Source organism: Spermophilus citellus, assembly GCF_964194105.1.
Source record: "Spermophilus citellus genome assembly, chromosome: 5".
Taxonomy (NCBI): domain Eukaryota; kingdom Metazoa; phylum Chordata; class Mammalia; order Rodentia; family Sciuridae; genus Spermophilus; species Spermophilus citellus.
Window position 1 is genome coordinate 11,565,722 of NC_138186.1, and position 23,443 is coordinate 11,589,164.

General features: G+C 43.5%; 1 protein-coding gene across 5 annotated transcripts; it reads left to right on the forward strand.

The window, feature by feature from the left end:
- The first annotated feature begins 267 nt into the window (after positions 1–267).
- Positions 268–22,004, forward strand: MCUR1 (mitochondrial calcium uniporter regulator 1). 5 transcript variants are annotated; one of them, XR_014022357.1, is made up of 11 exons: positions 275–935; positions 7,050–7,169; positions 9,529–9,632; positions 10,083–10,184; positions 11,429–11,470; positions 12,283–12,354; positions 15,346–15,399; positions 17,310–17,424; positions 18,937–18,997; positions 19,420–19,515; positions 19,614–22,004. XR_014022357.1 is itself a non-coding variant. In XM_081296675.1 (10 exons), the coding sequence occupies exons 1-10, from the start codon at positions 518–520 to the stop codon at positions 19,814–19,816; spliced, it is 1,182 nt and encodes a 393-aa protein (XP_081152801.1). In that variant the 5' UTR covers positions 268–517; the 3' UTR covers positions 19,817–22,004. The 5 variants fall into 5 exon arrangements, 4 of the variants coding, with proteins under 4 accessions (XP_081152801.1, XP_081152802.1, XP_081152804.1 ...); XM_081296675.1 differs by lacking the exon at positions 18,937–18,997 and having other exon boundaries at positions 268–935; positions 19,758–22,004; XM_081296676.1 differs by lacking the exon at positions 18,937–18,997 and having other exon boundaries at positions 270–935.
- Positions 22,005–23,443: the final 1,439 nt, after the last annotated feature.

Here is a 23,443-nt window from a genome sequence, read left to right on the forward strand (position 1 = left end):
TTTCAAATATTCTTTTATTACACCAGTAGGTCTCATTTAACATTCATGCCCGCGTTTTAAATTCCACCTTGCGACCTTCCCACGTCGACGGCACTCTGATCCGGGAACAAAAGCCCTGAAACATTAGCCTTTAAGTGTATTGACTGTGTAAGCGCCGTTCTCGTGGCCCAGTTAATAATCCCTTAAAATGCACCCCAGAGCCACATTTGGGGGGAATTAGGACCAGCAGAGTTAATCAGTAAAACATAGGGCAGTCTGGCGGTCAGGGACTTTTCACAGGGCTGAGGAGGGCGGCGGGATCATTAAATGCAGGATCACGCAAATCGTGGCAGCAACAGGGTCCAGCGGGTTCTGCACCGCCCTCGCGGAAGCCCAGAAGGGGCGGGGCTTCGCCTCGCTCCGCCCCCGACGGGCGGGCCCCGCGCTGCCGCCTACGCTCGCTCCCGCCTTCGGACTCGAGTCCGGGTCCGCGCGGGAACGCCATGAGCGCGCGCCCGGGCCAGTGACCCTCTCGGGGATGGACTGCGGCTCAGTCGCGGGCGAGAGACCGAAGCACTCGCTGAGCCGCCGGCGGCTCCTGCTCTTCCTGCCCTCGGGCCGCGGCGGAAGCCTGGGCGGCCGCGGAACCCCCACGCGCCGCTGCGTTTCCCCGCAGCCGGGCGGGCTGGGGTCGCTGCGGCCCCGCGCCGCGGGGGCCCGCGGGGGCGCGGCACGTGCGGCCCCGCTGCTCCTCCTCTTGCTCGTGCCCTCCCCGCGGCTGGTCGCCGCCGCCCCGCGCAGGCCCCTGGCCGACTGGGGGCGCTCGCGTCCTGGCCCCGCCGTCCCCGCGGCCGGGCGCGGCGGCGCGTGGAGGTGCGCGTTGGGCCGCGCGGGCGCGGGCGGCGCCCTCCACCTGGGCCGCGGCGTGGCGGCCGCGCTGGCTTCCTGCAGGAGAGGTGAGTGCCGGGCCGGGCGGTGCCCTGGGGGAAGGCCCAGCGGCGCGCAGGGTGGGTCAGCCGAGGTCCCGGCCGCCTCGCGCTCGCGGGCGAAGGTCTGGCCCGTCCTCGAGGACGCAGTCAGCGAGCTGGGCTCAGCGCCCGGGAGTCCGGGGCCACGGACGAACAGCGGCCCCGGGAGCGCGCTGCGCGTCCACCGGAAGGGTCCCGCGCCGGCGCCTGGGATGGGCTGCTGTTCCCAGCTCGCACCTGGAGGCGCCGGGGAGAGCTGGCCGTGTGCAGGGCGCGTGCGCGCGTGGGGGCGAAGCTCGGGGAGGGCGGGGGTTTGACAGCTCGAAGCTTCCTTCACGGAGCTCTTGCGCCTGTCCTGTGCTTGGCACTTTTTTTTTAAAAGACGTTTGGGATTTAGCAATCAAAAATCTTTCCCCTCAGGAGCTTCATTCCAGCAGAGGAGATGCCGTAAACGTGGTGTACCTAACCCAAACCCCAAACTTTTTGCATATACCTGGATTTTAATTTGATAAGTGCTACAGGAAAACAATAGCGGGGAAAGAGTTGGGAAGTGGAGTGGGTCTTCAGTTTTGAACTTAAGCAGTGATCAATCACAGTCGGCTTCATTGAGGAGGTAGAATTTTATTAAGGAGGTGAAGGAGGAGATCGCTGCACTACGTGAGAGTAGGAAAGCAAACAGGCTGGAATTTGCTGAAAAAAATTGCTGATAAAAAAATAGAGAGTAATCAACAAACTTGGTACACATATCACTTGGGATAATCTATACATTATCTATTAATGGCCATCAAGAACCGCACCTTTTTCATATTTTTTTTTCAATAGCAATGTCTGATAAACATTTGGGTGCATCTCAAATTTAAGAATAGCATTGGCTGGGGGAGAAGCTGATTATTAGAGCAACAAAGCAAGGGAGTTTGTGCGCAAAGGGTGGGAAGGAGTACTGAACTCTTAGCGTCCTGCAGTGATTAGGAGCAGTATGGGTAGGTTTGGTCTTTGTTTCTGTATTTGTCTCTTGGTTGCTCTTATTTTGATAAATGGGTAACTTCCGATCTGGTCTCCTCTCATAATTTGAGACTGTGGGCAAGGGAGTTTCTTTGTCCTAGGCTTGCTAACATTGTGCCAGCAAAGTGGTACTGTTGTTATGGTGTCAAAGCTCTCATTCGTCAAGAGTCTTAAAAATAAGGGTAAATGCATCAAAGCAGAGAAACAGAACAGAGACAGGGTTAAGGAAGCATGTTTGCCCACTAGCCATCTGTTAATGAGCAGTTTGGTGTTGTTGGTTTTTTTTTTTTTCTTTTTTCTGTCCTGTGATTGGCTTGCCAGCCACTCCCCCCAGCTTCTTAGCAGGTCCACTTAAAGACTTGTTGAGTAGGAAATTCATACCTAGCTAACCTTGGGCTTCTTTTGCAATTGTGGGTTTTTAATAACCTTTTGATATGCTAAACATCTCCTGAAAGGAGAATTACCTATTAACACTTTAATGCAGCTGATTCACTTGCTCCATGGTTATCTGTGGGCTTTCAGAGCACTGCGTCCTCAGGTGCTGACCTTTGACAGAAAGCAAGATGGCATTCCCTTCTCTCAGCAGGGCCGAGTGCCAGTGGAGAGGTGGCCAGCCCTTTTCTCCACTTTTCAAAAGGCAATGTTTCTTTCAAAAAAGCTTGCTGTGTCTGGTTCCAGTCATTTTCGGAAAAAGAAAAAAAAAAACATAAAGGTCTGCAGTGTCCATATCAGCTTTAGCTTCTGCTTAGAAAATAGTGGCATGGTTATTTGCTTTATGGGTGTGGGTGTGGTAGGAGGTTATGTTTTAAATTGCATGAATTATTTTGTTATTAGAGACAAGGAATTTGGGACCAGAATAACCCTGTCACTCTTCACAAGCCATTCTAGACGTCCTGTGTTCAAGATTCCTGACCCATGGGACAGCCCAACAGAGTTTAAGGTGGGTGAGGTGGCCTTAGAGGGCCCCTTGAGAAGTGTTTCATCCATTCATTTACTTGCCACTGTCCCTGGAGGGCAGATCCTGGTCTCTTATCAGGGCCAATTCCAGTCTCAGGGCTGATGGAGATACATGATAAGAAAAGAGGTACCAAATTTAAGTGTGCTTATTTATGAAAAGGGAAGAAATGAGGTGAAGAGGAGAAAGGAGTCAATCCCAGAGTTTCTTTCTAAACAGTCTCATAATCCAGTTCTTAGAAGCCATTACAGTTCAGTTAACAAAATGTTAAATATCTCCCTCCGTTTGCAGTTTGCCAGGCCCTCCTCAGGGCGTCTGCTAGATGCACAAGATAAAAAATGAGTCAGTCTGGGTATTCTTGGGCAGCTTGACTCATAGATGGTGCACTGTGGCAGTAAACTCGGTGCTGTCCCAGAGCCACATGTACAGGCTGCTCCCGTATCTGGGTGGAGGAAGCAGAGAGAATCATAAAGTGAAACGTAATGCAGGCCTGGAACATAACATATGCTTAATAAACTGCCCAGTTGAATGAGAAGCGTGTGAAAAGATGCTAACAGTATAACAGGTAGGAGAGGAAAGCATGCCAAGCTTAAGGCATGGAGCAGCGTAGGTGCCAAGCTGAAAGGATAGCGTGGCTGTAATGGGAAGAAGGGCTCCCGCTCCTGGGCAAGCGCCTTGTGCTCAGAACAGCTCCTCTTTGAATGAAAGGGTCGGTTTTTACCATCAACACAGGCATCAGTTCCTTTTCTATTCTGTCTCAGCAAGCAGTGCTGATACAATGTCATTACATCTCACGCTCATTTCGGAGCTCACCATGACCATTGCTACTCTCCTCCCAAACTGCCAATGGTTTGGTAACAATTGCTGTAGGCGGCAGAGAAGTGTCAGATCTGTGGGGTCTTGTCCATGTCACATTTTGCCTCCTGTGGTTGTCATAGACCATTTAGGAGTGAAGGATGGAGAGTTGTAGTTGATTGGCTCAAGTATCTTGCTGGTCACTCTGGCCACTAAAGAAACCTTTGATCTCTGAGTTAGCACAGGGCTCCTACTTTCTTGCCACTCCTACAGCACCCCGCCTCAGACTAGCACCAGTCCATGGCATAGTTAGAAGAGGGAAGACACATAAGTAGCTATTTATTAAATTTAAATTAAATAAAATTCTTTATTTAGATTGTCCACTCTTTTTCTCCCCTTTTTTGGTGTCAAGATATTTTTTTAGTATGATGGTAATAAGAAGCTATTAGTTGAAATGTTTTTGGTTTTGTTTTAGTTTTAGGTTTGGTTTTGTTTTTGTACTAGGATTGAACCCAGGGGCACTCTACCGCTAAGCACCCCAACCCTTTATATATATTTTTTTTTAATTTAAACTTAGGATCCTCCTGCCTCAGCCTCCCAAGTTACTGCTGGTATTATAGACATGCACCTCTGAACCCAGCTAAATGTCCTTTCTCGACAGAATTTTAAAACTGTTTTAATAGTTCATGAAATCCAGAAACCAATAAGCCATTTCAGTACTGTGTAACCTCCCTCAGATAAAAAGGGCTTAAATATGCTGTTAAATGTATCATGGTTCATCAAAAAGATAGCATGAAGAATGTTAGAGCTCATCTCTCTAAGGACAGGCTTTTGCGAATATACCACAAGAAAACTACAGAAAAATATTCTCTATGAATATAGATAGAAAAATCCTCAACAAAATACTATCAGACAACATATAAAAAAAATATTATGTACCATGATCAAGTGGGTATCTCAGGGATGTTAGATCCATTTAACATCTTAAAGTCAATTCATGTTATATTACCTCATTAACAGAATAAAAGTCAGAACCCACGGGATCATTTAACAGAGAAATAACTATTTAACGCGCTTTCATGATTTTCTTAAATTTTATTTTACAAAACAAAACCTCAATAAAATACTAATAGAACCTGATAAAAAGCATCTACAGACAGTCCGCCACTAATGTCGTATTTAATGGGAAAAGCCTGTATACTTCCAAGATCAGGAACAAGGAAAGGGAACCTGCTTTGCTCTTCTATTTAACATCCTACTGGAACTTCTGGCAGGACAGCTAGGCAGGAAAATGAAATAGAAGGCATCCATGTTGGATCGGAGAAGTAAAGTTGTCACTGTTCTCAGACGACATAGATCTGTGTGGAAAAAGCCTTAAGGAATCCATTAAACCGTTAGAATTAATAAACCAGGTCAGCAGGATTGCAAGATCAGTGTGCACAATAGTTGTGTATTTATGTACCAGCAATAAACTGTCTGAAAATGAGAGTGAGAATGATTCCATGTACAATAACATAAAACAAAATAAAATACTTAGAAATGAATTTGACAACAGTCATAAAACACTCAGAAAACTAAAAAGCATTATCGAAGAAATCAAAGGCCTAAATAAATGGGAGACCTACCATGTTTATTGATCTGAATTCTTAATATCGTTGAGGTGGTAGTACTTCCTAAATTGGTCTATAGATTTAACACAGTCCCTCTCAAAATCTCAGTTGGCTTTTTTGCAGAAATCGACAAGCTTATCCTAAAATTCATATGGAAATGCAAGGAACCTATAATAGCCAATCTATCTCAAAGAAGAGCCATGTCCAGAATCCACTCACATCCAGAATATATGAATTCTTACAGCTCAGTGATAATAAGACAAATAACCTAATTAAAAATAGCCAAAGTACTTAAGTTGACATGTCTCTAAAGAAGATGTACAGATGGTCTATAGGCACACAGACATCAACATCATTAGCCATCAGGGAATGAAAGTCAAAACCGCAAAGAGAAACCACTTATACCCACTAGGATGATAACAGTTTTAAAAACATTATAACAAGGGTTAACCAGCATGTGGAGAAATTAGAAGCCTCCTCCGCTCCTGGAGAAAAGGTGAGGTAGTACAGTGCTTTGGAAAACAGCCGCAGTCTCTCGGACTCAAGGAGCCCTCATATGATCCAGCACTTCACTCCCAGAGTTGAAAACACAGTGGCCATGGAACTATTCATTATAGCCAAGAAGGGGAGACAACCCATGTCCTTCAGCTAATGAGCAGATAAACTATATTTGGTACAGCCCTAAAATGGAATATTACCCCAGAATATAAAGAAAGTCCTGGTGCCTCCTACAGCATGGATGGCACTAAGGGAACAAAGCCATTCCAAACGTCCCATGTGCAGGGAAGGACTGAAGGGTTGGCTGGGAGGGCTGAAGGGTCAAGCAGGTATTCTAAAGGTGAACGTGGATGAGCAACTCTATAAATAAAAGCAATTGAATTTTACATTTTAAATGGGTGGATTCTATGGTGTATGGATTCTATCTCCTTAAAGCTTATGGAAAACCAGATAGTCAGGGTGTTGGTGTGGTTCAGTGGTAGTGCCCACCTGGCACACCAGAGGCCCAGGTTTCCATCCTCTGCACAACAAACAGAAACACAGCAGTGGCTTTGGGGTGTGCCTTGTTAGACTGAGGATGCTGAGCTGCTTTTGTTTACTGTTACTCCAAAGCCTGGCTCCTTTTTCTGTCTCAGAATTGTGAGCCAATCACCACCAAGCACTGATGGAGCAGTAAGAGAGACGTTTACTCTTGGCCCAAAATGGAGGTGACAGATATCAGAACTCCCCTTCCCACACCCTGGTGTGTGTGGCTGTGGGGTGGGAGAAATCTCTCCCCCGGTCTCTGGCCCCCTTCTCTGTGTGGGCATATATATCCATATGTCTGTATATCATATATATAAAGAGAAACAGGGGAGAGACACGCTAATCAAGGGAAGGAGTGTTCGTGGGTTTTCTGGGAATGGGCGTGGGTCTTCCAGGTATTCAGGCACCACTTTTTGCTTCTTTTCTGGCTCTTTTCTGTTGTCATTGTCATGGCATTTGTCTGCTGTCATGGCACTAGGGGTGTCATTTAGCATGCAGTTGGGATTATAGTGACATTAGAAGTTGACTGAGGGACACTAGCAGCCATCTCTATCTAGCCAGTTTCAGCCAGCCACCTGAAGAGGGACTTCTGTCCTTCAGGTATCCTGATCTCAAAAATAGGAAGATTGTGATGGGTTGGAAATTCAGCAGGGTCACCAGGCCTGCAGTTTAGGGGGAGGCCACATTGTTCTGACCCTGCTCTCCTTTCCATTCCAGAGCTGAGCCTGTCTGCGGGGTGCCTGCAGCTGGAGCACAGGAGGACAGAGTTCACCTCCTCTGGGATTAGGAAGCTCTACTTTGACACCCATGCCTTGGTGTGCCTGCTGGAAGAAAATGGTAATCCCCTTACCCCCCTGAGTGCCCTAGAAGACCACAGTGAACAGAGTTGTTCTGTGCCTGTGGTGGTGTCCAAACCACAGGGTTCAAGCCCCCCCTCTGCCAGCTTCTACTGACATAACTGTAATGAAATGAAACTTCTTCGTTTTCATTTGCTCCTCTGTAGCATGAGCCTAATGAGAATTCCAAAGAACCTTTTGAGCACTTAAATGAAATAATGTCCATGAATGCAATTTGGTCAAACCATTAAGTGCTATATAACGTGTTTCACAACTTTTTTTGTCAAACTTAAAATAATAAGCCTTACCAAAACTTCTTTCAGCTCAGACTTTAAAAGGAAAGTGGAAATGAGAAGTGTGTGTTTATCTTGCAAGGGGAAATATTTCTACTTATCTTGACTTCAAACCTTGACCATGGATATTTGCATCTTTAAAGATCTTTAAAGACCCTACCCTGGGGCCTGTGGAACGGGCTTTTCCCTGGATGGGGAGGGGCTTCAGATGACTGGCAAGGGTGGAGCCCAGGGAGGCTCTTAAATGAACACTCTGTGCTCTTTATCCAGAACCTATCCCCTGATTAGCAGAACTTCCTAGAAGTCTGCCATCTGACTGTCCCGAGAGTGTGTCCTGTTCTCTCATTTTTGCAAATTGCACCACCTAACTCAATAGGTTTAAAGCTTAACTTCCGCTTTTTCATATCCCTTTCTTCTCCCACGGGTGGTTATTAACTGTTTGGCTTTGGTTTTGTTTTATCATCTGTGTAAGTTCTATATCTCTTTTTCTTCCTTTTTAAATAAATTTATTTTTAACTGATACATAAAAAGTACACATTAATGGGATGTCTATCTTTTTCTTTTCCTCATAACTGTTAAGTCCTAATTATGTTTAACCAAGAACTCTTAGTAAAGTTTTAAAGGTTGCAAAATAATATGATCATTTTCTAAATATTAGGAAGGCAGAAAAGAAAACCAAAAAACCTCAGAGCCCAGTATCCCAGAGCTAGACAATGAACATTTTGGTGGGGACCCTTCTGGGTGTTTCTTCAAGATGTGCTTGACACACATTTTGAAAAATAAAAGACTTTTGAATAAACTGGTAGATCTTTGGAGGTCCTTTCTTCTCCTTTCAAAATCGTTGTTAATTATAGTCCCATGTTTAATCTTAACGAAACAGATTATTTTACTATTCAAACAAACAGAATGTGTATTATTTAGAATGTACTGATTCTTCTGAAGCATTTAATAGAAGGAATTTGCTCTTCAGGCACTCAAGTTTTAAATATTTTGTTAAATTTTCTACATGAAATATGAGTTACAGACAACAGTTATTAAAAACACTAACAATGCCAAGTTGTGAATCTCTATAATTTGATTCATCATCATTTGTTGAGTGTTAAAAAATATCTTTTATCCAACTTGAACCTCCCAGACTATTGACTGAAGGAAAATGTTGAGGGAAAAAAAATCAAAGAACTGATTTTATCATTTAGCATTAAATAAGTTAATGTTGCTGAAAGCTCAGTCCTTGGCTTCAATCCAGTAAGGAAGACACGTTTTTTTGAGAAAATGGGAAAAGAATGTTTATTGCTTTGCTACCAAAGGAGAAACACAGGGGACTCCTGTCCCAAAGGCTGTGATTCTGCCCAGCCATAGGAACAGGGTGCTTTTATAGAAGTGATTCAGAGAAAATTAGACTAGGGAGGGTAGATCAGGAAGTAGATATGGTGGAGGGGGAGATCAAGAAGAAGTTTAGGGAAAAGACGACTGAGAAAAAGAGAAAACATGTAAGCTTCAAAGCTACGTGAACCCCATTTACATTAACAGCTAGATTACCATTTGTACAGTCAATAATTTGATATGTGGTAGATAAATTGTCCACCATAGAAAAGTTAGACAATTTAGAGAAATATAAAGAAGAAAATAAAACTTCCATGAATCTTGGATAAATGATCGAAACAGTCTGGGGATGTAGCTCCGTGGTGAGGTGCGTGCCTGAAGCTGGGAGTCCTGTGCCTGGCACCACCCCAAACAACACTTTGTAAAACAGTCCTGCGTCTGTAATTTGGAGTCAGCCTTTTATCACTCGGCAGACCCATCTGAAGACATGAGTGTGGCCGGCTGGATGGGCGTTGGAGATGTTAATGACCTCGGCACCTGACTGGGTGTGGGACATCTGAGATGTTTCTTACCCGTCAGGGTGACAGGCACATCCCAGCTGTGGCTCTCAGCTCCGCCCTCCTGCCCGCTGCTTCCCTCTTGTTTCTGGGTTCAGAATGGAACATTCACGTGGGCCATGGATTGTCTTATCCTGACAGCTGCGTTCTTCCGAGTGTGATCATATTCGTGTGTGTGCTTGCTTAGGTTTTACTACTCAACAAGCAGAAATCATTGTCTCTGCACTGGTCAAGATCATGGAGACCAATATGAACATCGTCTACAAAGACATGGTCACCAAGGTACAGCAGGTTAGTGTGGTCCTGGTGGGTGAGCAAACTGGAAATCTGAAAGTGGGATGTTATTTGTAATAAGTATTCATGAAACTTTTCAGATAATAGTTGGTTGAAAAATATATAGTAATTTTAACCATAGGAGGCAAAAGAGAATAGAGCATAAAATTAGACTCTTCATGCTTAAAAGTTCACTATGCTCAAAAGCTGTCTGTCCTGGTCAGGGTATTTCAATAAATGGAGATGTGGCCAGAGTCGTGTCCTTGGTCCACAGACTTGTGATTCACCTGGTGGTGATCTGTTGCATGGTTTGTTCTCCCCGTTTTCTCACCTTGAATAGTGGTGACCTTACTGAGCCCCCTCCAGTCCATATCTGTCTAGTTCCTTGTGGCGATGACAGCAGGTACAGACAGCAGGAGGTGGACTGCTGGGCTCACTGAATTGTATGTGTCATTTCTCTCTTTCTAGGAGATCACTCTTCAGCAAATAATGTCTAAGATTGCTAATGTGAAAAAGGATATGATCATTTTGGAGAAGAGTGAATTTTCAGCTCTCAGAGCAGAAAATGAGGTAAAAACTACAGATCCACTCATAAAATATGTTACATTAAGACACTGAGCTGGGCACGGTGGCATACGCCTGTAATCCCACCAGCTTGGGAGGCTAAGACAAGAAAGCCAGCCTCAGCAACAATAAGGTGCTAAGCAACTCTGTGAGACCCTGTCTCTAAATAAAAATACAAAATAGGGCTGGGGATATGGCTCAGTGGTTGAGTGCCCCTGAGTTCAATCCTCAATACCAAAAAAAAAAAAAAAGACACCGAGATAAAACACATACACAGATGGACAGTACACAAGATGGGCAGTGCACAAGTGTGTACCACCACGAAGTATGCACCCTGAGGAGATGCAGGGGCAGAGCGTCACCCATCTCAGGGTCCTGCTGGTGACCTCAGTCATGTCAGTGTTTGCAGTGCCACAGAAGTATGCCATTCTGTCCTCCTGGGGTGTGTGTGGGAACGATGCCCAGCTGAGGGCTGTCCAGGTCACATGCTGCTGCACAGGTCCCCCTCCCTTCTCCAGGCAAGGCACGTGGCTTGTGGGTCAGCATTTAAGTAATCGTTCTCTTTGCATCTTCCTTTTATTTTCAATCCTGTTTAAAGCCCATAAGGGAAGGCTATTTATTGCCTATTGATTTTAACCTCATAAGAAACCTTATCCTTCAAAGGTGAAGTCTGAACTCTCAGAGTCATCCTCAGAATCAGTTATTGAGGGCAGAATTAGTTGGAAAAAAAAATTTTTTTAAAGGAAATATTAAAGAAAGCGAGGTTACTACTGCAAGCAAATGTTAAAACAGTTGTGTAGCCAAGTGCAGTGGTACACACCTGTAATCCCAGCAGCTCAGGAAGTTGAGGCAGGAGGATTGATTGCAAGGTCAGAGCCAGCGTCAGCAACTTAGCAAGACCCTGTCTCAAGATAAGAAGGGCTAGGGATGTGGCTCAATGGATAAGCGCCCTGGGTTCAGTCCCTGGTACCAAAAAAAAAAGCAGTTACGTCACTAATTTTACACAACCCTCAAGATGAATTAAAACTAATTTCAAGGTCTGCACAGGCATAGAGTATGACACATTTGAGCTCTGAATATTGTCAAGTTTGTGCTAAATGAGGGAAAAAGTTTAAGAACTTGTGCATAAATACATGTTGTAGTATTTGTAGATTATCAAGTTTTATGTTTTTCCTACAACTTTCTAAACATTCTTGTTACTCTTTACAACTTTCTAAACACATCCTTGTTTCTTTTTAATGTGTTTTTAGAAAATAGAACTTGAACTACATCAATTAAAGCAACAAGTAATGGTAAGATTCTCTTTCCTATATGCTGACTTTTTTAAATTTTATAAGCATAATGTCAGAAATATATACTTTTAAAAACTTAATTCTTGGTGAAATATTTATGTAATATGCTTCAAAAGTTCACATTGCAAGACTTAACACAGCTAATGAATAAGTCCCAGTGTCTAACCAAATTCATCAACAAAATTGCCTTCTAGGAGGAGTTAAATCATTTTAAATCAAAACGTTTGTGAGGTAACCAAATGGAGCCCTTAGATTTCTCTTAAAAGTGGCTTTCTTTAGAAAATTACATGTGATTTTTAAATGGTTACCAGGCCAGCTGTGTTTGGTTTGGCTTGTTTTTTTAAGGAGGAAAGAGTATTGGTTTTAAAAAAGAAAAGATTTTGATGAGTTTCAAAAAGAAGGCTTTACTTAAACCAGAGCTTAATGTTTCATCTTGGCTTTCCATAGTTATCTGGGGAGCTGCTTTATTCCTGAATTCCACAGGGGGATTATATAGGACATCTGGAGGCCAAAGGCACCTGTGGTCCTCTGCCACCCAGGAGTTTGAGGGCAGCCTGGGCAACACAGAAAGCAGTAATGACCCACTCTGGGCTGGCATGCCTCTCAGAGGGGACTCTCTATACATGTGGCTGGAAGCCTGAAGACAGGACCAGCCTGGCTCCCCCACAGTCCCCTGACACTGTTAGCCCTGGCCCCACCTCCGGCCGTGCCCTTCCCTGGCTGGCCCCCTTGGGCAGGTGTCCTGGGCTCAGGTCCTCAGGAGCGGTAAATTTCTGACTGTGGATTTCTCTTTGTTTTTGCCTTTCTATTAGGATGAAATGATCAAAGTCCGGACAGATACCAAATTAGACTTCAATCTGGAAAAAAGCAGAGTAAAAGAATTGGTATGTTCTTCTATTAAAAATAAATTATGAGGGGCTGGGGTTTTGGCTCAGTGGTAGAGTGCTTGCCTAGCATGCACGAGGCGCGGTTCAATCCTCAGCACCACATAAATGTAAAATAAAGAAATTGTGTCCACCTAAAGTTTAAGAATAAATATTTTTTAAATAAATAAATAACGCGTTCATTTCTTTTCAGGATGGAGTGCTTAGTTAAGTCCTAAGTTTGCATACATGTCACAAGTATTGTTAAAATATTTACCAATTTTTAGTGTTAGACAACACCTTTTCACTCTGTTTTGGAATAGGGCTTAAATTTGATGCTTTCAAAATTGCTGGGCAGGGTAGCCCATGCTTGTAATCCCAGTGGCTCAGGAGGCTGAGGCAGAAGGATCACAAGTTCAGAGCCAGTCTCAGCATCTTAGTAAGGCCCTAACAACTCAGCAAATAATATATATTAATATATATTAATATATATAATATATATTAAGACCTGGGGATGTGGCTCAGTGGAAGCACCCTGAGTTCAATTCCCAGTATCAAAAAAAAAAAAAAAAAAGTAATGCTAACATTAAAATCTTGTTCAAATTGGGTTTAAACCTTTGTTTCAGAGATACTAGATAATGTGTTACATAGACATTAATAAGCAATTTAAACTCAATCTTGATCTATTTAATACTGACTTAAATCTCTGCAGGCCCTCATTTTGAAAAAGTTGATTATTTCAGATGAGCAATATTAAATAATACTAAATTCTACACAAATTCTGGATTAAAACATATTTCTGAGGCTGAGATTTTGGCTCAGCAGTAGAGCGCTGTGCAAGGCCCTGGGTTCGATCCTCAGCACCACATAAAAATAAATAAATTAAATAAAGGTATTGTGACCAACTACAACTAAAAAAATAAATACTTACAAAAAAACATAATTCTGTTTTGTCTTTGTGTGTGGTGCTGGGGTCGAACCCAGGCTAGGCAAGCGCTATACCATGGAGCTGCACCCCTGTATATTGTCTGTTAAATACAGAGAGAAGGTGTTACATTGAAGATGTGTGTGTTGGGTTTGGTTTTTAACCTGTCTCGGCATTCACCTCTCTGCTCAGGCTTTCTCTAGGTGGCCATGTTAGTTAGGTACCTTTCTTGTCCTTGGCTTAATGACAAGTGGGCACGTGGGGCATTTTCCCAGCATGAACTAGTGCGGATGCACCTGCAGACACCGCCTGTGCAGGCTCATTTTTCACAACTTCCCTTTAGTCGATGCGTGCTGTAATGGTAAATGGGTAATACTGCAACTCGGATAAATGCATAATTGTATTTTGGAACTGCTGCTGGACCTCAAGAGTTAAATTGAACTTCATTATATAGAACAATTTCATGCCCATGTTCCTCATGAGATGAAATCACCTAGTCTCCCTAAAACAGTAGTGACCGCAAGCACATGACTGCCACCTAGGAGAGACGCTTCTGGTTACCTTTATTCTCCTGGGTCATGTTTTTAAGAAAAGTCTGAATTCATTTGATTTAGAACAGCAATCAAGCTGGTAAAAAGCACATCTAGGAGATTAGAACATGGGAAGTGAAGGTCGATTAAAGCCATGAATCTGTGATTTACTCACCTAGCTGGGAAGCTGTTCCTGGTGATGCTGAACCTGCAGTAGCATGTTAGCTCCTATGTAGGTAACATGCCTTGGTAGAGATGAGTCATTTGGCCTTCTAATTCCTTTAGTGAGGTTATTAAATTAAAAGTTAAATGAACTGTGGCAACATTTACAGCCAGTTTCAAAAGCAGTGTGGTATATAAATGTTTTGGGGCTCGGGGAGAGGGAACCCCACGTGAGTGTCATTTCTACCTTGTGGGATGTCCAGGCTTTCTTCTCTTCTGGTGCCCAAGTCAGGGCTGGTGCTTTAAGGTGTGCGGAAAATCCAGCTCCACCCTGCCCCCTGGTGGCAGCTTGACACCTAATGCCTGGTCTGAAACCCTGGTGTTGGGGAACATTGTTCTTTGTTGGACTTGCAACTAGTTGAGTTTGGGGTTGGGCATTGTTTATTTTTTGTCAGTTTCTTGTTTTGTTTTATACTCTATTCCCTGATAGTTCTAGGAGGGACTGACTACCAGTTGCTTAGTTCAGGTAGTTCCTAGGGGAACATTTTATACCCAGAAATTTCCTAGATATTTCAAAGCATTAACTTTTTCCTTTAGAATAACGTTAATTTAAGTCCTAAAAATCTTCATTTAAACTACACATTGTAGTTTTTAATCATTTGCTTGATTAAATCCTAATGCCCACTACTGAGGAGATGTGTCTGATTTTGATTTTAGTGTCAATAAAACTGTAGTAAATCCTTTCACAGATACTAAAAGCCAGAGGCAGGGGCCATTTTAATTAGGGTTGGAGCCGGTAGGTTCCTTTGTGACTGGGTGTAACCATGCCAGAGCAGGAGTATTGTTCTATTGAACCCACAGGCAGGATCTTAGTGTTTCTCCCATTTTTGTGCTGTGTTTTATAATCACAGTGCAGTGTCTGTGTCACAGAGAACATTCCTCGGAGCTATCTTTTCCCCCCGCTTTCTATTGTCCTGGTCTTTCTCTTCACTCAGTGCTGACTTGTTTTCTTACAGCTGATGGGACAGCTCCTAACTTGAATTGGTTTTCTGCCATTTTCAGCCTCTCAGAGCCAAAAAGCCTGAGGCTCAGCCTCCATCTAATCAGTCCCATGAAGCGCTACTGCACCAGTGGGATTTAGTGCAGGTTGTTACCTGGTACCACAGTAGAGAGGTGACCAGTGACAGAAGGAGATCCGAGGATCAGAGCAGGAAGTATGAATAAGAAAGCTGAGTAACAGAATCTGAGCAACAGGGAGCAGGCTGCTGTGTCCCCAGGGGGTTTCTGTGTCGGGGTGATCTAGGGAGGACTGAGACCAGAACCTCGAAGGCAGCAGAGGAGAGAGGGGGTCATCGGGGGGACCAGGGTCTGACCTGCATTATGTGTCTATTTCAGTACACATTGAATGAAAGGAAGCTGCTGGAATTGAGGACAGAAATCATGGAATTGGTAAGAAATGACACTTTGACTTTTCTTTGTCGTTTTATCCATCTTCATTTCATCCTGTTCATAGTTATTGTCATTTGTAATTATGTATTGTGGAAAGATATGCAGCTTTATGTCATGAGGTTTTTAAAAATTGAGGTAGAATATACATGATATAGGAGCTGGGGATGTGGCTCAAGTGGTGGAGTGCTTGCCTGGCATGCATGAAGCATCCTCAGCACCACATAAAAGTGAAATGAAGATATTGTGTCTACCTAGAACTAAAAACTGAATATTTTTTTAAAAAAGAATATACATAATATTAAAAATACCATCTTGAGCCAAGCACAGTGGCGCACGCCTGTAATTCCAACAGTTTGGGAGGCTGAGGCAGGAGGATCTTGAGTTCAAAGCCAGTCTCAGCAACAGCAAGGTGCTAATAAGCAACTTAGTGAGGCCGTATCTCTAAATAAAATACAAAATAGGGCTGGGGATGTGGCTCAGTGGTTAAGCACCCTGGATTCCCTCTCTAGTACAAACAAATAAATAAACATTTTTACGATTATGGTTCAGTGGTATTTATTTTGCAAAATTAAAACTGTATCCCTTAACACTAACTCCACACTCCCTCCTCCTGCAGCTGCTGGCAACCACCAGTCTGTTTTCTTTCTTTAGAGTTTGACTATTCTAGGTAATTTCTTGTAAGCAGAATCATGTAGTACTTGCCTTTGGTTGCTGGCTTGTTTCACTTTAGCACAGTGTCCCCAGGGTTCACCCACATTGTTGTACATGACAGAATTTCTTCCTTTTCAGAACTTGATTGTATTCCATTGCATATTTATACCACATTTTACTTATTTACCTGTCAGTGGACACCTGAGTTGCTTCCCTTTTCTGCTATTGTTAATGCTACAACAAACATGGAAAGTAAATATCTCTTGAGCCCATTTTTAGTTCTTTTGGTGTGTACCCAGAAGTTGAATATTTTACACTTAACAAAATACTTGATCTTAATGAAAGTTTAAATCTGTGATTAACAAATAGTAAGGAATGGAGACCTTGTCTTATTTTTCTAATTTACGGACTGCATTACTCCTTGTCCTCTCTCCTCCCTCAAAGGCTGCGATGTAGCTCAGTGGGAGAGCATGTGCTCAGCGTGGGCCTGGTTCAGGCCCCAGCGCTCACACGAGGGACCTGTGAAATCTATTAAGAGGCTTCCATGAGAGAATTCTGGGATGTTGCTCTGGAATACTTTTGAACACATTTAAGCATTCACTTCCTTGTTCGTTGCCTGAATTGGTGATGGTAGGAAACTGCTGGCCTGTCCTAGGATTTTCAGTGAAACCTTGTCTTGGTTTCAGACCTGAATGCAGTTACATAATGTCAACCTCTTTGAGGGTGAATGTACACCTGGTTTAACTGTGTTGATTTGGGGAAGGACTCAAAGAGACCCTTGGTAGCTAAGCCTTGTATTAATGAAGCACTTGATGTCTGAACTACAGAAGAAAGCTGTAAATTACCAACATGGACTAGAAATAACGTCAAGACAAGCAGGGTCACTTTTGGATTACCTAAGACTACACTTCTCTGTCAAAAGAATTTTTGTCAGAGGAAGGGAACCCAGTCATTGTATTGAGGGCAGACTGGCTTCGTAATGCTTCACCAGGCTCGGCAACCTCTAGTTCACGAAAGGTTTGCACACGCGTTATCGCTTTTGATTCTCTAAATAGCCTGTGTGAAAGGCGGCCAGAGGTTGTAGGGGTCTGTTTTTGTTTTCCCAGTCAGAGGGAAACTGAGGCCTGGAGACCTAAAGCATAGCCCCTGGTCTCCCCTAGGCTACCTGGGGACTCCCCAACAGGAAGGTGCTCTGGGATGGAGGGCAGGGGGCCAGGACCTGAAGCCTTCTAATGCTCTGAAGCTCTTTGTTTTGAAAGCATGCCCAGCAGGATCGTGCCCTGACGCAGACAGATAGGAAGATAGAAACAGAGGTGGCTGGCCTTAAAACCATGCTTGAGTCGCACAAGCTCGACACCATCAAGTATCTAGCAGGTAAGCTGTTTGGTGTCTGAGTGTTCAAACAACATGGCAAGGAAATACGTCAAACTTTATAGAAGTCAAATATTGCATTTCATTGATTCTAGCACTTCTTTTCATGGAAAGCTTCTTATAATTTTCAATAGATGAAGTATTATATTTTCATTGGTATTTTTTTCTTTCTTACTATCCTTTCTTTACTCACTAGTAAAATAAAAATAATGGTGTACTTTACAACTGAACAAGTCATAAATTTAAAAAGATAATATCATTGGATTATGGCTATTGGGATTTTAGAGGAATTCAATAAAGGAAATATTTTATGAATAAAAGAGAAGGTATTTGAGTTGTGATCTTTCTGCTTTGATTGATAATACTCCTTTTAAGGGGTCATTTTGCATTTGCAATTTTTGAGCCAAAAGAGGGAATGTAGATTCATGTATCAGAAACAAAAACAAGCTGGGCAGTGGCACAGCAGCACTTAACAAGGCCCCATCTCAAAATTTAAAATTTTAATAAAGGACTGAGGACGTAGCTCAGTGGTAAAGTGCCCTGGGATTCAATCCCCAGTACCTCTCTCCCACCCGGGGATGGGGATGTGGCTCAGTGGTAGACCACCTAACCTAGCATGCATAAGGCCCTGGGTTCAGTCCCCAGCGCTACAGCCAATCAAACAATGCAGAAATTATTTCAAATCGGTTTTAAAAGCTTAGATTAATCAGATATTTTTAAGTTATAACTATATATATTAAAATATCTGTACCTGAATCATTCACATGTATATGTATTTGCATACACATATGCGAATGTACAAACATATATGTATGCTTTGTGACCCAGAGTCTTTGTGATTATAAACTTTCTTTTTTTTTATAATTTTTTTTTTTTAGAGACAGAGAGAGAGAGAGAATTTTTTAATATTTATTTTTTTTTAGTTTTCGGCGGGCGCAACATCTTTGTTTGTATGTGGTGCTGAGGATCGAACCCGGGCCGCAAGCATGCCAGGCGAGCACGCTACCGCTTGAGCCACATCCCCAGCCCCAATGATTATAAACTTTCTTGAGAAGTTCTCGTGAATATTAAATATATTTGTACTTTGAAGATGATGGTCTCAAGATATGGAGTTAGTTTGTTTTTAACAGGCAGATGTTTCTTGGCCTATTAGTGAGCAGACAAGTTTCTGTGTTTTTTTTTGTTTTTTTCCCCCATAGCGGAGAGGTAGTTGGATATGTTTCCTTAATAAGCAGCGGTCCCCGCACTTCAGGTCACCTCTAGCTTATTTACAATCTTTTTTTTTTTTTTTTAAGAGAGAATTTTTTAATATTTATTTTTTAGTTTTTGGTGGACACAAAATCTTTATTTTATGTGGTGCTGAGGAACAAACCCAGCACCCCGCCCATGCCAGGCGAGCGCGCTACCACTTGAGCCACATCCCCAGCCCCTACGTACAATATCTGATGCACTGTAACATGTTCCCTCAAGGAGCTGTAGTAGAACTAACAGTACTCAATTATTTTTTTCTTACAGGGTCTGTATTTACATGCCTGACAGTAGCTCTGGGATTTTATCGCCTGTGGATGTAATAAAGGTGTCTATTTAAAGAGATTTCCATTGTTTTGCCTTAAGAATACCAGACTATTGTCTCTTTTTTTTTTTTCTTGTTTCAAATTTTAATTCTGATTTGACTTAATGCATACTATTTATTCTTACACAATTTATGGGCACATAGCCAAAGTAAAGAAGTCAGGGACTCTCTGATCATCCTTTTTGCCTTCTGCCTAGTTAACTTGATAACCAAGGGGTGGACAACCCCACTCGGTGATCCGTGCACTTGTTCTGACCTTGGTGCAATACCGACAATAAATGTTTTTGTAATTCCCTACAATTTGAAATCTTCTTGTCACATAGAGGACTTGGGGTCTTCATTGAAAGGGGACTGTGGCTATAAGTGCTGAAGAATCATTGACTCCAACCCTGAGCGCCCACTCCTCACCCACCCTCCCCTCACAGCTCCCGGCCCCAGCGCTGCCTCTGCTGGGCTGGTTCTGGTTAATACAGCTGTACTTCTGCTCCTAAAGAATGCTTGCTGCCAACTCCGTTGTCTTAGTAAGTTACTGTTATGTTATTTTTAATGTGCCTTCCAGCTAGAAAATCTTGCTGCCTAATGAAGCGTTGTAATTGTAATGGGAACTCTTGCTGCTTAGGATGCTAGATCCCCCTCGTGTCTTGAACTGTAATGATGCTCTGCTGAGGCCCTGCCACCCAGAGGGCCCCTCCTCCTCGGCCTGGTCAGCTGCAGTGTGCGCTTCAGCCTGGTTCCTCCTCATCTGCATCTTCGTTTTCTACAGGGGAGCACTCGGCTCCCTCCTGCAGGTTGTCTAGACATCTGGCTGTCCTGTTGCTCTAAATGATGAAGCCCACTCCTGTCCGAGTGCTGCCTGTGACCAGCTCAGCTGCGCCTTCCGAGTGAGGACTGGCTTCTGTTGCTGAGACATCCTCAGGCCTACCCTACCTCTGTATTTGAAGCAAATAAATCCTAGGTGCAACTGGGGTTATTTTAAAGAAGTACCTTTTGTGCTTATTGAAACAACAGACTTGGGGGCAAGAATAAGCATTTTGGAGCCTGGTGTGGTACCTCACACCTGTAATCCCAGCGGCTCGCAGGAGGATCCCGAGTTCAAAGCCAGCCTCCTCAAAGGCGAGGTGCTTAGCAACTCAGTGAGACCCTGTCTCTAAATAAAACACAGAATAGGGCTGGGGGTGGGGCTCAGTGGCCGAGTGCCCCCGAGTTCAATCCCAAAAGAAAGCATTTTGGAAGCAGTGACGCTGACGGGACCTTTTCTGTCTTTACACTCACACGTGCTGCACACTATATGGTGCAGAAACCACAGGAGGATTTCTTGATCAGTTTGGCAGAATAAATCACCCAATGTCACTATTCCAACCACATTAGTAAAATCAAGTTACCTTTGTCCTTCAGATGTAATTTCTAAGCATTAGGAAGTCTACTATTTTAGAAAACATTTGTAAACCAAACATTCTGAGCTTCAGACCATAGGATAATCAAGTACTTTTCTATTAGTGGAAGCAGTTTCAAAGTGAAATATCCTAATTTACTCCTTTTCAAGTAGATCAAAAATTGTCTTCATGACTTAACAAAATATTTCATCAGTATGTTCTTTCCCCTTTCTAAGAAGAGTCCCTGGGGAGAACAGTGCATTCAGCCGTTGCCTGACACCTTGAAGGCCCCATAGGTGGCCCCCCGAAGACCACACTGTGACTAATGTCGGCACAACCTAGGATAGAGCTGGAGAGGGACTCACCGGTCACAGCTCCGAAATGAAGCCCCCAGGAGCAAAGGTACCAGTGCCATTGTGTTTCAAGTAAACACTGACCTTGGTAGGTCCGAATCGAGCATGCCGTCCTTTCATCCTGACCATTAAGTAACAGTGGGGTGACAGTCTTGTGTCTGCCAAAGGCACTCCCACATCGTGCCTCCTGGCCTAGTGGGCCTCATCATCCCATCACTTAACTTAGACCTTTGGTTTTTCTGAGAGTTCTCACAGCACACAACAGTCCTGTTGGGCTTGGGAACAATGAACTGTCTTTTAGAAGACGTGGATGGCATGCAGGTCTGGAGTTCAGCAGGGCTTGGGACTGGTTCCCATTTTTTAGTCGGTGTTTTATATTTGAAAAGCGTTGAGCTGGCTCCAGCATCTGCACGGTGGGAGCCAGCTGTGTCTAGACAGTTACAGCTTCCTGTCCTCCAGCTCCTGAGAAGTCAGATCACCTTAGGAAATTTGGCATTATCTAGCAAGACTAAAACAACGCGGGCATTTTCCCCCTCAAATATGCCAAGCCCCTCCATTGGAGAGTTGCAAGTTCAAGAAGAAAGTCTTGACTCATGCCTCAAGCCCCCGCAGACCTGTCTCTCCCGGCCGTCCCCAGGGGCTTTGGCCCTGCTGTCCCCGCCTAGCTGTGCTCAGCACTGCCATCTGCCCTCCTTGTCTGGCTCCCTCTCCACCCTTTGCCCGACATTAGCATCCTGCTCTGCTGTGTTCTAAGACCTCTGCATCCTGAACAAATCTGCACCCTACTCTAGAACTCTGACTTCAGCAGACATTTACCAACTTTGTTGTGGCTTTTTGGCATTAAAAAACATGTTGACTGGAAATAATGTACTCCTTATTTAAAATATTCAAGACTGTTTAGTCCTTTATTGGAATTTTATTTGGAACATATATATCTTTCTGCAGATTTGTACCTAAGTTTCCTTTGATTACCACCAAAATCATTTGTTAACCCTTTTATTACTTAAGCAAATATTCAGTTACATTGTTTATTATCTAATGGAGTGTGTATTAGGTTTTTATTATCTAAAAATATTTAATTATTTGTGACTAATATTTTGGGGAACAAAGGGTGGCTAAGAATTGAAGCCAGAGCCTTGTGCCTACTAGGCAAGCACTCAACCACTGAGCTACATCTCAGCCCTCTAATACATTTTTCCAATGGTTCAAATGAAAAACTAAAATAACTTCTGTCTAGAACAACTGTATTCACTGTATCATTTATATGATAGAACGAGTGAATTGTAAGTTTTAAAACATTTAAAAGTAAATATTTGATTTGCAAAATAAATTTTTATTCAAATGAATTATTCAGCGTACTTGTGTACAGTATTTTAAGTACTTCTTCAGGGAAATGATGAGCATAATGCACAGGTTTTTAGAGAGGACTGGGGGGCGGGGGGACCAGGTAATGGGATTCCACCTCAGGCTAGCTTGAACAGAAAATCATTTCTGTTTTCAGCTTGCACAACCAAAGTCTGGGCAAGGCACACTAAGATGCCATCAGAACTCTCCTCTCTATAAGCACCTAGGGCCCATGTCTGCAGCTGCACCTGACACAAGCCTCACCCTGATTAGCTCCACTCTGAGAACGCCTGGAAGGGAATGGTCTGGGGAGGGGGGTGCTGGGCTACAGCAAGCATCAGCCTCCTGAGGGGTGTTGTGGTTCCTTGCTGCATGCTCACCTCCCTGGGAGCCTACTGGGCAGGTTTCCCAGGAATCAGCTCTGCGAGCAGAGTTTCAGGGTAATCAATGTCTGCTCCAGAGGAATGCACAGGAAAATGCTTTAGAAAATTGGGCAAATGAAATAGAAAAGTAGTCAGAAAATTAATGCTGGGTACCTTTCATTTTCTCCAACTAGAAATCTTAAAGTTAGAGTCAGAGCAACTAGACTTGAGGGTTAGCAGCAGTTTCTAAAAGGTGATTAGCCTCTGAGATAGGGAAAGGCCCTGAGTGATCTGCAAACTCTGCCTTCAAGCTCGAAAATGATGTGTTAGATGTGAGTCACCGTCCACCCCATCTTCTCTGGGCCCCATTTCACATTTGTGGTGCGTGAACAAACTCAATCCTTTTCGCTTTGGGCCTTTGGTTTTTCCAAAAATAAGAAAATTGTTTTAAAGGAAAGCATTTTCTAGACACAGATTTCTCTCTGGAATCTGAGCCTCAGGCATTCCAAGGCAGAGCTTCACGTTCATTGGTGTGCCCGGCACGTCTCCGTTGTAATCTGCAGTTTCCACAGGAGGCTCCTGCCATGAAGCCTAAGGGTGCTGGGCCCATGGGCACTGCGAGGGGCCACTGTCCAGCACAAGGGTCTGAGCATTGGCGTCTTCAGCCTACAGATCACTGAGATTCTCGTCGTCTTATCGCACATATGCAGGTAACTATTTTGAGACCCACAGTTTAAGGAATGAGTATTTGAAATAACGTAAGTATAAAGAAGGCCTTAACTTTTCCTTTCAGTTTAATCCTTTTTTCTCTTTCCTTTTATGCACATGCATTAATATTTCAGTAAACCCTATTCAGTTCATGATTCTGAAGCCTCAGTCGGCTCAGTATTAAAGCCTCGGAGCTGTACTCGGAGGGTAGATGCAGCTTAGCATATCATTTCTGCTGCTGCTGTTTTTCAGCAATGATTCTTCAAACCCCTGCCCCTAGGCCACCTCAGTGTCCTGAACACTCATTCT